Source organism: Tasmannia lanceolata, unplaced genomic scaffold, assembly GCF_043159265.1.
Source record: "Tasmannia lanceolata isolate RefF3 unplaced genomic scaffold, GAP_Taslan_0.1 ptg000008l, whole genome shotgun sequence".
Lineage (NCBI taxonomy): Eukaryota > Viridiplantae > Streptophyta > Magnoliopsida > Canellales > Winteraceae > Tasmannia > Tasmannia lanceolata.
In genome coordinates, this window is record NW_027518685.1 from 14,060,139 (window position 1) to 14,073,072 (window position 12,934).

The window sequence follows — 12,934 nt, forward strand, 5'->3', positions numbered from 1 at the left end:
TAGAAGCAGATTATGAACTTTTGAACAATGAGATTCTGGAATTCCAACTGTGAAGAAACAAGGTTCATCCAGTTAGCGTCATTCTTATGGAATAATGCTGGTTTAGTAGAGATTAGTGCATTTCATTGATAAATTTGGGATATGACGCAAAAAACAGCAAGCCATAGGGATTTTCTATAGCCATATTTGGAACTCTTAATCTACAGGGCTCCAAATTGGTGAGATATGGCCCTAAAGAAATTTGAGGCGTAGGCCATTTTTTTAATTTAACCTACTGCTTGAATCCCGATGGTTTAAATATCCGCCCCCCTTTTTTTTGAATGGCTAATACCTGCCCATTTTGATCTCAAAACAGTAATACTTTTGCATTGAGTGAAAAAAATGATGAACAGATAAGGGAATGCATATGGGTACAGCCAGATTTTCTCTCTAATTCCAACATACATGCCGCTGGAAAATTGGATAAGAGAAGCGGCGAAAGAATACAATCATCCGAACAAGAGCAAGCACTCTGCATAATCTAAATGCTAGGACCGAGATCCTCCGAGAAGAATTTGACTGAAAAATAAAAAAAAATACATTCAAACAAAAAGCATAACCATTTAAGGGAATTACCACGGGAGCTCAGGCGGACTTTGGCTTTATCCGCTTCACCCTCGAATAAAGAAAGACTCCAGCAAGTGCAATACCAGTTCCTGCACAATCAAGGATGTCATGGAGTTCAGAAAACAGAGATAAGGAAAGGAAACGAATTACGGTAGCAAACATTTGATTAATGAGGTGTTCTTAGCCATTGTAAAGTAAGGATGGAAATTACCGAGAGAATTAATAGGTGAAACTGGCGTCCTGAAGAAGAAAACAGATGTCACAATAACCACTACTCGCTTCACGCAATTGCCGACAGAGTGGGTAACTGGAGATACCCTTGCCAATATCATGTAAGAAACCTGCCAGTTTGAAACAACAGAATTCATGCCTAAGAATAATTCATATAAAGAGATCCAATGTATGTAACCATCAAGTGAGACCTTGTCAATTTCAAACATCCGTTGGCTTTTCATCTAATGTTGGTATGCATGCACTAGTGCTGGGTTATGATTACAACATAACTTTAAAATCAATGCAATAAGAGCTTATTGTTGACAAACATTTTTTATTCTTTCTTTCAAAAAAGAGCTTAGACCTTCAGCATGGTTTAAAACTTTCACCGAAACCGAAACGCATTTGGTAGGAAACACATTCGGTAGGAAATTGATTGATCATAGTTCAAGGGAGTTACATGCAACATCACATGCATCATGGGAAGAGTTATAAGCAGAGGATACACAATTCATATTCACAAAATTCGGAAAAAGAAATTAGCAGGCAAGGTGAAATGCAGGGGCTAATGAGAAATACACTTTGCAAAGACAAAGGGGTTTGCCAGGACCCTTGTAGAACTCACCCTTACTAGCCGTTAAGGGGAGGGTGCCCAAGCCCTTACAACCCATCCACATCTCTTTCACTTTACCGATGTAGGATCTTTGCTTTTGCGTGGAACCCCAACAATCTCCCTCTCCATGTGGAAGCAACATTAATAATCTCGTCCTCCACGCGGGAACAACATGGGGACTACGAGATCTTATCCGAGGGAATTTCACCATCCTCAGAGGCACACCGGGGTTACCGAGATCTTCCCCGAGGGATTTTTTCCGTCCTCAGAGGCACACCGGGGTTACCACGCCCTGGTTCAGATACCACTTGTTGAGAAAATCCACCGGGCAAATTCGATCCGATCGTGCACAAATTAACTGAAAAGTAAAGATAAACAAGCCACAAGATGAACACCAAGATTTACGTGGTTTGGCCAAGCCTACATCCACGAGCGAGAAACATGATCTTCCACTATGAGAAAACAATAGACAAGGATTACAATGGATTAAACCCAAAACCCTTTCCTTGCTTCTCTTACCCAAGACCGCCGTACACCACCCAAGAGGAAACCCACAAGAGAATACCCGAGAAAACCCTCTTCTTTCTCCTTCTCTCTTTCTCTCTCCTCTCTCTTTTTCTCCATCTTTCTCTCTCTTGTCTCACGTTCTCACACCTCTGCTTTTGCAGCCGACCATGCGGGAGCAACACGGATAATCTCAAGGCGTGGGGAACTACGAGATCTTCTACGAGGGAATTTCATCATCCTCCGAGGCACACTGAGGTTACCGAGATCTTCCCCGAGGGATTTTTCTGTCCTCGGAGGCACACCGGGGGTTACCACGCCCCGGCTCTGATACCACTTGTCAGGACCCAAGTAGAACTCACCCTTAAAAGCTAGCCATTAAGGGGAGGGTGCTCAAGCCCTTATAACCCGTCTACATCTCGTCAACTTTTTCCAAGCTTTCATGACTAAAAATTGAAAAATCAAAATTATTTATATTAACTAGTGATCAGGAAACCTAAAAAGCGTAAAACAATACAGAAAATTCCTCAGAAGTCATTGCCTGGAAAAAAGCACGAACACATATGAAATCTTCCAGAGATGGCCACAAGGTCACAATGGGAACATAATGTTCCTAGCTCCACAAACGTGGCCAGCCAGGAAAAATACAGAGGCAGCTCTTGAGATGTTATACAACCTGAAGTTCGGTTTTGTAACTAGATGTCAGCATTACAGCATATGTTTTCAGTCTGTTGTTCCATGTTTCAAGAATGCAACTAGTGCCAGCAACTATAGTATACAGTATACCTTCTTGAAGGACATGACTCTAGTAGATTAAAGAGTAACAACAACAGTATAGAAACACTCACCTGCTGATAAGCATGAAAACAAAGCCCAGCCAAGAGAGACCTCACATAGAGCTGATTTACATTCAGGCCCTACATTGACAGAAAGGAAATGAAGAACCCATTTAGTGTATATTTATAATAAACATATGTAGAATGAATCGAGTACAAAGCAATGTATTTCCAAAGATATAGGACTTACAGCCGACTGAAGGTATGATGGAGTGACCTTGAAGCCTTCCATAAAAAAAGCTACTGGGGCTAACAGGATAAGTGACATGATCGTTATTGTCGAGAAGAGGTTTATATTGTCCAGAGATTCCTGTTTCAGAACATATTATTGGTTAAGGGCCACCTTTGCCTTTGATAACTACCATTTATAGTAAAGACACAAAATGCAAGATAAAGACCAAGATATTATACTGTAAAATGGCTCTATGCCATTCCTCTCTCAGAAGGATTCAGAAACAACCAATAAAAATAAACCTTACTTTTCACAGTATTAACTTAATAGCAGCTAATTGTGGTAATCAAGAAAAAACTGTAAAATGGCTCCATGTCATTTCTCTATTAGGCAGATTACCTCTTTCTTAATCATGAGTTTTTTGCTCAGCACGTTACGAGATTGGTTAGTCACATTGGAAGCCATCGCACTCCAAAATCCAGCCCTGTTTCCCATGAGAGAATGAAGAGTCATTAGAATTTATACTCAGACCATTTTAACCAATATTGATAAATTGGATTCCTAGATGGAATCTCAGTAGAGAGACTAAACAGAGCAACATAATACAAGTAAAGCAACATATACATATACTTGGAATCTCAAAGTCAGAACTTGGCCTAGTTAGCAAGTTTGGCTAAAAGTCGAGCAGCAAGCCATAAAACTTGGAAATGAGCCATGATAATCAGTCTGCCCAGGACCCAATCATCAAGTAATAAAGACCACTCTGTGGTTGTTGGAATTTTGGGAAAAACCAGCCATCAATGGTCAATTCATCCAATTAGGCAATTTTTTAATAAATGCAGCAAGGGTTATTATGGGTGTATCAAATGATTTTGTTCAGTTTTGCACTCTTCCATTTTTTTTTAATTTGTTGCACTTTTTGCTACCTCCACACCTACAGTGACAATGTGTGACAACTTCGGTTAGTTCTGTCACACTCCCAACCCCTACATGTCTTTGGTGCTTGGACCATTGATCTGACAGGCCACCACCAGGTGACAGCGAATCCTGGTCCACACCAAATGGAGATAGTGTCTGGTTGATCAAATCCTGCAAGCAATCAATGGTAAAAAAAAAACTAAAAAGGACCCCTTCTTTATCACATGTAATCAAGGGACAAAGATCATCAATCACAGTTGGACAGGCGGCAATGGACCAGATTCATGGCAGCCCAGCATACCAGCATGTACCTCAAGAACATCAGTGTAAGGGTCCATGAAAATATATTTTCTATTTCTCCTGATCATTCTTCTTTCTTGTTTTTCTTACCCATTACTTCTACTTTTACTTTTTCATCACAATATCTTTTTTCTCATTCCAAGTGATCATCATCAACTTTACTTTTATTTTTTCAGTTACATAAGCTGGGATTGAACCCACAACCCCTTGGTTGCAACACAAAGCACCTAATTGAGATGCTTAAGCACAGTATTCATCAAATAAGGTAAAATTGCAGAGATTTTATCAACTTGGCCCAATCAAACTCAGAAATCAGAGTTGATTTCAACCTTTTCAAAACTGAAGCAAAGAATGACTCATGCGCATAAGCACATGTGCACCTTTGATCTTCTTGACTAAAAGCATGAGCACATTCATGAGGATCACTTACCAATTAAAAGAGGCCTCCGTAAGTGAGGCCAATCCCACTCCACCAACAATTGGCACAAGGGAAGAAACAACCCAGAGAGTGGGAATCTGCGTACACAAGATGATCAAACTGAAGTCGTTAGACTTGGAGTTGAATAGCTCAACAGAAAAAGAATGTCCAGCAATCATAAAGCTATCAAACTTCCAAATCAACATTCCACATTGTATATACAAGTTTTCATGGTCACACCAGCAATGTAACCAGCTCCTCAATGATGGAGAGTTGATACAGCAATCAGAATAATCCTAAGCATTCTAGCCACAGCAAAAAAAATTTAAAAATGAAAAAGAATCCGATATATGCAATTAAGAAAGAAAAACATATGATACAAAAAGCTCACCTCCCCTAGGAATATGGCAGAGAGGACAACCGAGAAAAAGGGCTCCATTGCTTTAATTGTATGCGTGAAGGAAACAGCAACTTTTCCAAGACTCATATTAGTGAAAAGGTTTCCCATTGTGTGCACAACAGCCAGTGGTAGGATTGCTAAAAGCTGTAAAGATAAATTTGCAACCGAAAAATTAGCTACATGGTACATCTAAGAAACTAATGAAAATTATCTTGAAGAATCATTCAAGTAAAATATAAAAACATACCTGTGAAGTAGTAAGTTTAGGCCTTTTGTATAAATTTGTTGCCCACATAAAAAGAACTAGCACTGTCCCAATAGCAAACTGAAATGTTGTGATGGTTACTGGGAAAGGAAAGACCTTCAGAACCTGTATACAATCAGTACGATTAGACTTGTTTTGCCCTCTTCTCAAGCATTCATAAATTTGAAAACATTTCTGCTGTTTAAGCAGCAGGCTATGTGTTCTCTAATGAATGAAGTAATGTGTTAAAGGACAACATCTTCCAAGCTTTCCAACAAAAAATGCAACAGAGCACGGCTACTTATAAAAAAAGAATTATTAGCACTTCAAAAAACTTATCAATTAAGAAATTTTGATAAAATTTTGGGGAGCACAACCAAAATAGCCCTTATCGGTACCAGCATCCTACTCGATGAAAATAACGCCCTTTCACTTGACAAACAGTTTGAGGGTCTTCATTATCTTCTAAGGATTTTCAATACTGCCACCTGTAAGTAGTAAAAACCTTCACGAATATATATTATATCGCTAGACTCTCTGTTCAAAGGGATAGCTCCTACATCATGTTGCTAAACTACTTTTGCAAACCTAAGTAGGCCTTAACTAAATGAAAGAAGAGGGACAGTCCGCTAATTTCACCTCTAGTGGTTAATTGAAATTGACATTCCACACTCACAAAATTTGAATTAGGAAACCTCTGAAGTCCTTCAAATCTTTCCCTAATAGTGTGATATCAGGTTTCATAACTCCTTAAGCTTTGAATAGGGACAGTCAGCTAATTTTCCCTACAGTGGTTAACAGAGATTGGCATTCCACATTCACGATATTTGGAATAAGAAACCACTGCAGTTTTTGAATATTTCCCAAATAACGCGATATCAGGTTTCATAACTCCCTCAGCTTTAAATATTTAAATTTCAAAGAAAAATTTAAAATCTTCAAACACAAATAGCTAAAATATAGTTCTCCCCGAGTGGCGCGACCAGACATAGGATCATATTGTACAATAATGACGCTTTTTCCACTACACTCAGCATACTGGCCATCCAGCATGTTCATTCATGTTCAGCAAGGAATGCCAAAGCTTGAAAGCCAATCCTGCCTCTAACATGTGTTTCCTTTCCCATCCACAACATGAACCCATTAAAAAATAAAAACAAGCTTGTTCAGAAAAGGCGAACAGCATAGCCACAACCCAAGAAAGTCACATAAACATATGATACCAAGTCTCATGCCATTGCATGGATGGTGACATACAAAACACATGGTTTGTCAAATTGAACATGTTATTCCACATGGCACCATCAAGGAGATGTCATGTGCTGCCCATAAAAAGGGATTTAAAATTCAAAAGAATAAATCGTGACATGTGGCAGACTGTAGCAAGTCATGTAGAAGGCTTTCATTAACCAAAGATGGTGTGCCCAGAGAATCGCACTTTATGGGCAACCTCTGGCTCCTTTTTAACTCATTTACTCTTCGATATATATATTTTTAATCTTTCCAAGGAAAGAAATATAGCACCCATGGTGTGCCGCCACAAGACAATTGCATAAGCTTGATATAATTAGAAATATGTCTCAACGATATTATGTCTTTATTTAAGATGGCAGAAGGAGTGGCGAAGAAAACGGAAAAGGTTCAAAGGAATTTCCAAAATGAAAAGGGACAACGCTAAGGCATTTGGACAAATGGGAAGAAATGTGCAAAGCAAAGTAGGATGGATGCTTGGATGAGTAATTTAATAAAAAGAAAAAAGCACTCATCGGAAAAATGGTACTGGAGCTTTGGAGAGGAAAGGGATGCAATTTGGAGGAAAGTCATAGCGGGTAGGGGTGAGCATTATTCGGTTAAAACCGAATTAACCAACCGAACTAAAATAGTTCGGTCATTTCGATTCGGTCATCAGGTTAATCGGTTCGGTTTCGGTTGTAAATTTTATAAAACCGGGTTTCCGATTTCAGTTTCGGTTTTCCCAAAAATTATTTCGGTTTTACCGAAGTTCTACAGTCCTTGGGAGAGAAAAATGTATCCGCATGCCAACTCAAGAGTGGAGAATGAACTCAAATATTAGCAAAGAAAATTAAAATAAAGGAAAATTTGACCACTAAAATTCGAAAAGATTCTGAAATTACCTATCTATGGAGCAAATTTGACCACTAAAATTCGAAAAGATTTTAAAATTACCTATCTATGGTGCTGAATATTAAGGCCAATGTGCCAGCTGGATGGTGCAAAGTGACGTCTGTAAAGGAGGCTGTGCCAGGTAAAAGTAAAAGGGGTGCAAGTACCGTGGGTTCACATCACGAAGACTTTTTTTTTGAAATGGATTCACATCACGAAGACTAGGAGGAAAAATGATATTCCACCCCTTTTCTTTTTGTTTGCAAAAAAGGGTGAAAATTCTGAAGAGTGAAGAAGACTCCGTGGCTGATGGCTCAACCTCCACGCGCCCTCGTCTCCAAGAGATCAAGAAGAAGAAGAAGTGGATGAATCAGGTTAGTGGTTTAGTAACTTTAGTTTGCTCTTCTTTCTTCATATTCCACTATTTTTTTCCTTTTTCCCCCCTTCATTAGGGTTTTTTGTGCGAATCTTCGTCGTTATTCGGTTCTAACCGAACAACCGAATTCTTTTTTCGGTTTCGGTTCGGTTCGGTTTCAACTAAATTCGGTTTCGGTTTCGGTTCCAATTTTGGATAACCGAAATAATTTTGGTTTTTTCAGTTCGGTTTTAACCGAATACACACCCCTAATAGCAGGCAAATATCGAGAGAGGGTTGGGGGAGTGGAAAGTAAAAAAGTTAGTAATGCAAAGACTAGAGAATGTGGGCACTAGATCCAGGAGGAAATTTCACGGTCAAGTCATTCTTCAATTCGATTAACTCTTCAACCAATTCCTCCCCTTGGAAGAAGATCTGGTATTCTTCAACCCCAACCAAGGTCCGGGCATTCACATGGGCAGCAGTGAGGCGAAAGATCAACACATTGGATTGTTTGGTTTGGAGTCAGTTGGGTGCAGCCGATAACAGTAAACAAGGTGTTGGAGAGTTGGCATTGTGAACATTTAGGCAGCTTAGAGCAAATCATTTGGAATAGGGCACCCATGGCTGTATGTTGGGGACTTTGGAATGAGAGGAACTAGTGAACATTCAACAAAATCAATTGCAATGAAGAACAAAGTATCGCTTGTTAATTGGGCCTTGTGCAGAAAAGAGGTCGAAGGTTATTCCCAATAAACTATTCTAAGGAAGTGGAAGGAGAAACTACTTGGAAGAGGTCCACAAAAGGTCAAAGCGAGGTAGAAAACTGAATTTCGACTGTCGCTCTCTTTGCAACCCTGATCCAGCAAGTCTAGGAGGGGTTCTTACATATGAGGAGGGTGGTATTCTTGTAGCCTATTCAGGTCTGATAGGTCGTACGGACTTGCTGCAGACGGGAATAAAAGCACACCGAGAAAGATATGCGGCTATTTATATTTAGGTCAGAATTAGGTAGTAAGCTTTTGGTTGAAGGCGATTCATCAAATGTTATTTCTTTGCTAAGAGAAGAAGGTCAGTGGAGGTCTGTCATGTTTTAAATGAGATGAATGCTAGAGGGGTACAACCATATCCCTGGAAGTGCCAATGAAACAACTAACAAGTTAGCAAAGGAAAGAGTTGGAAGGATGGAATTATATTGTGGGCTGATGTTGCCCATCGATGAAAATTTGTAATTTTTCCTATTTTTCTTAATAAAGTTATCTTTTCAAAAAAAAGGACGTCTCCAATCTCATATACCATCGGCGTTCACTAATAACCCAATAGAAAAAAATATGAAGAGCCATGGCATCGGCAAAGTGACATGGGCCTAATGCTTACCAGACAATGCACACTGTAAAGTATAATCCATAGTCACCGATTTCTCTCTAGTAGGGTTGAAAGCTTGCTTCCACGACAACTTGATTTGGAAGCTAAATTCCTCTCATTTCTAAAATTTAGCGACAGGGCACACTTCTTACCAAGAATATTCTCCCTGTTTAGGTGATTTGTTTTCCAAAGGAGTGTTTTCCATTTTGGCAATGCAAAAGGTGTGTATTTAGAAACGTTTAAATATAATCTTGAGGTCCATATTTAAATGACTAAGAAATCAAATTTCAAATTGTAAAATCATAAATCGCTAAAGCTTATAACCCTACTCAATCATGACTTTTATAACTTACTGGTAAACCTAACCTACATAGTAAGTACGCAACCTCTCCCTAGCCTACCAAGCCCTCCATATTCTTATGCACTTCTTGTTCACTTCCAATGACTCATCCTACATGGGTCATGTTTACTTCCCACAACACTTTCCACATGCATTCTCTTATTTTGCCAATAACTTCATCACTTCCTAAGCACTTCGCGTGTTTTCTCATTTTTAGAGGCCTAACCTCATGCTTTTAGTTCTCGCATTCACTTCTTGCTCAGACAACAATGGTATAAATCCCCCCCAAAATGCACAATGTAAAACGGGAAAAGACATATCTATCGACCCAAACAAACAGATACCTTCCATAGAAAAAAAAATTGAAATTTCAAAATGCATCATACAGATAAATGAACTAGGACGAAAATTTTGGTACAGATCTCAATTGTAAGTTAACTTTTACAACCATATCCATAATAAAATCAGATATCATGAATCACCTAACTCTGGACAGAAATCAAAACTCAAAATCAACTCCGAACCTAAGACGTAACAATGACAGCGTAACTTTGTTTTCAATAGCTATTTCTTACATAATGTAGAAAATAAACAAATAATATCCGGAAAAACCAAAGCATGGTTACTATGCTCGGTTACCTAAAGTTTCTAACTTTTACGTTACCGATCAAAGCAACGGATCTCAGATTCCAATGTTAGTGATCCATGCTAATCAACGCTTAAATTTGAAAATTAAAATCGAAGAAGAGAAAGAAAGAGAAAACACCAAAGATCAACTCGTGCATCAAGAAAATTAAGCGAGATCTGAAAAAAAATTCATCTCTAATAACAATCATATGAAAGAGAAACAAGATCACATAAAATTAACTAATTCATAGAACTATAACAGAAAAAACAAAACAAAAAAAAGCAGATCTTCAACACAAACAGGGAAAAAAAACATTTTTATTAAAAAGAAACACACCTGTTTGTTGTAGATGTTGAAATAGATGTTGAAAAGATACCATAGACCGAACAGAGATCCGAGCTGCAATGTCTGCAAGAAGGCACTAGATTTTGCAGAGCTCTCATCAGCGTTTTCAGCGACGGAGGTTGCCCTAACCCTAAAATCGTTTGTTTTTCGAATGGAAACGAGAGAAGGAACTGAAATCCAGCCATGGAAATTAGAGGAAGATGACGATCTGGAGAATGAAGAACCGAAACTTCCATGGATTGGAATGAGATCCAGGGATTTGGAAGGAGTAGAGAGAGAAATTAGGTTGAATCTAGGGTTAGGGTTACGAATCTCGGGTTTACGGGATCTGAGAAAGGAGTTGGAGGGAGCGAGAGCAAACGCGCCGCTCTGCATTTTCGCAAACAGAGAGAGAGAGAGAGAGAGAGAGAGAGAGAGAGGTTTTATACTTTATACGATCCGAATAAGTTTTGAAAATGAAAGTATGGATCTTTGGAATAGATAGAGAGAGAGAGAGAGAGAGGTTTTATACTTTATATGATCCGAATAAGTTTTGAAAATGAAAGTACGTATGTTTGGAATCTCCGCAATGGCAGTGAGCGAGATCCTGGTAGACGTTACACTCATTTATTTCTCGGTAAATTAATTTACCGCGTTACATTGAACGATCAAACCTTCCTAATCAAAGTTTTCAACTGTTCTCATCAATGCGGCGGCCCCACTAAATCAATGGCCTTGATTGCAATATATGGGCAAGTTGAACGATCAAGATCAAGGAAGACAAAAAATGCTACATAATTCGCCGCCTTGTTGTACCAACTCCCAACCATAGGTACGAGGCACACTGTCAGGCCCTAGTCGTCTACTCATGTTTGATTTTGAGAATTGGTTTTGAGTCCAAATATGATTATTGAATTCAAAATTATAGATTGTTCACCTCCCGCCACTAAGGCCCTATTCGTTTTAGATTGGGTTGAGTTCAACTCGGGTTAGGGTTGAGGGCTTTCGCAACCCGACCCGAGTGAACCCAACATTTTAAAATTATTTTTTTTCATTTTTAAAGTTAAAATCTCGGGTCGGGTCAGGTCGGGTTAAACTCGGGTCGGCAAAAGGTTCCCAACGCAAACCGACCCGAGTTGCACCCCTATTAGGAAGGATCCACTTCGGATCGGATCCACCTACAACTTAGTCACTATCCATTAATCCTCATCGGTCAGATCGGATTCAAAATATTCTTTGGATCCCACTTCCAGTCACAATTCATTTCAATCGGGCTGTCCATCGGAGCAGCCTAGTAGGTTCTACTTACATTATATAGTTAAAAGAGGGTGCGGACGAGTGCGAGTGGCGGCACAGTGGGTTAGAGATTTAAGGACAATGGTTAGAGAAGGAAGAGAAGGGGGTGACTTGAGACTCTTGAGAGATGACTGACAAAATACTGAAAATAAGAATCATCTGAAGAAAAATGCATATAGTTTATTTTTACTAAAATGCCCCTTAAGCAAAACTTAAAGATAAAATGCTTAAAGGTATTTTTGTGAAGGGCAATGATAAATTGGGTTTAGGACTGTGACATGGGCTTTTGTTAGTTGTCTGTTAAAGATAAATCGGATTTATCGGATCCTATGAGTAAGGTCCGTTGGGTCGGAAATGTGTCTATAGATCAAGGTAATGTGTCTACGGAGGATCCAAAATGTGTCAATAGATTGGGAACAATGCCTTTGTTTTTTCTCGTCCCCGAATAAGATGGTCAGTATCGTCCGACGGTGGGAGATTATGAGGACGTTGTACATCCATAGTGGGACCACCTAAATGAACGGTCAAAAATCCTGAGTACGAGGGATGGGACCCACCTTAATGCCTTGCAGGCCCGAGCAAACTGTCCTCTCCTTCGTATCAATTTTGGTGTTCCGGAGATGCCGTGAAACATAGACGAACCTCCAGTTATTCGCTACGAATACTAGCAAAATTATTCAGATCGTATGGAGATATAGAAGGGTAAGTCCATACTTTTTACGAATCATGCAATGTTACTGTACATTTAAAGTAGGGCTGCAACTTGGATAGGGTTTTACCCGACCCAAAAATAGCTTGGGTTGGGTTCATGTTTCTCGGGTTTCGGGTCAAGCCGGGTCTACGATCCAAAAGTCCGCATGAATCTCGGGTCGAGCCAGGTTTGAAGGGCCCGACCCAACCCGAGTTACTTAAGTTATAGTATGTGTTTTTTTTTTTCTAAAACTTTATAACTTTAAAAGTGAAAACTTAAAAGTAAAACTCACGCACGCACGCAATCACAGGGGCTCTTTCCATCTTCTGTTCATTTCTCCCCTTTAGCTCTAGGGTTTCAACTTTCAACTAAATAGTTAATACGCTAAATAGTTTGTTGTTTATCTCATATGTGTATAATCATTTTCATTTGGTAATGCATCAATTTATTCTCTTTGAAAGTTAATGCACTAAAGAGTTTGTCATGCTTCAGTTTTTCTACTTTTATGAGTTGAGTTGCCTTGCCAAACAAGAGTTTTCCATAAAAAATTGCGTCAACGTAAAAAAACCGGACCCAACCCGACCCGA

General features: G+C 39.2%; 2 protein-coding genes across 2 annotated transcripts in view; one reads left to right on the forward strand and one right to left on the reverse strand.

Moving 5' to 3' along the window:
• The window catches only part of LOC143884467 (uncharacterized), a 48,709-nt gene that overhangs the window by 10,886 nt on the left and 24,889 nt on the right, over window positions 1–12,934 (forward strand). The gene's annotated exons all lie outside the window — the stretch shown is intronic.
• Window positions 388–10,916, reverse strand: LOC143884462 (triose phosphate/phosphate translocator, non-green plastid, chloroplastic-like). Its single transcript, XM_077388054.1, has 9 exons — window positions 10,373–10,916; window positions 5,228–5,350; window positions 4,972–5,124; window positions 4,593–4,678; window positions 3,344–3,428; window positions 2,963–3,082; window positions 2,785–2,853; window positions 818–947; window positions 388–695 (listed from the first exon to the last, which is right to left on the reverse strand). The coding sequence occupies exons 1-9, from the start codon at window positions 10,754–10,756 to the stop codon at window positions 625–627; spliced, it is 1,221 nt and encodes a 406-aa protein (XP_077244169.1). The 5' UTR covers window positions 10,757–10,916; the 3' UTR covers window positions 388–624.

What these genes read in the sequence shown, in the direction of transcription:
- LOC143884462 (XM_077388054.1), bottom strand. Translation starts at nt 10,756, where the DNA reads ATGCAGAGCGGCGCGTTTGCTCTCGCTCCCTCCAACTCCTTTCTCAGA. An exon ending in CTGCCATATTCCTAGGGGAG is followed by an intron (nt 4,679 to 4,971) that starts GTGAGCTTTTTG and finishes TTGTGTACGCAG; the next exon opens with ATTCCCACTCTCTGGGTTGT. An exon ending in AACTCATGATTAAGAAAGAG is followed by an intron (nt 3,083 to 3,343) that starts GTAATCTGCCTA and finishes GTTCTGAAACAG; the next exon opens with GAATCTCTGGACAATATAAA.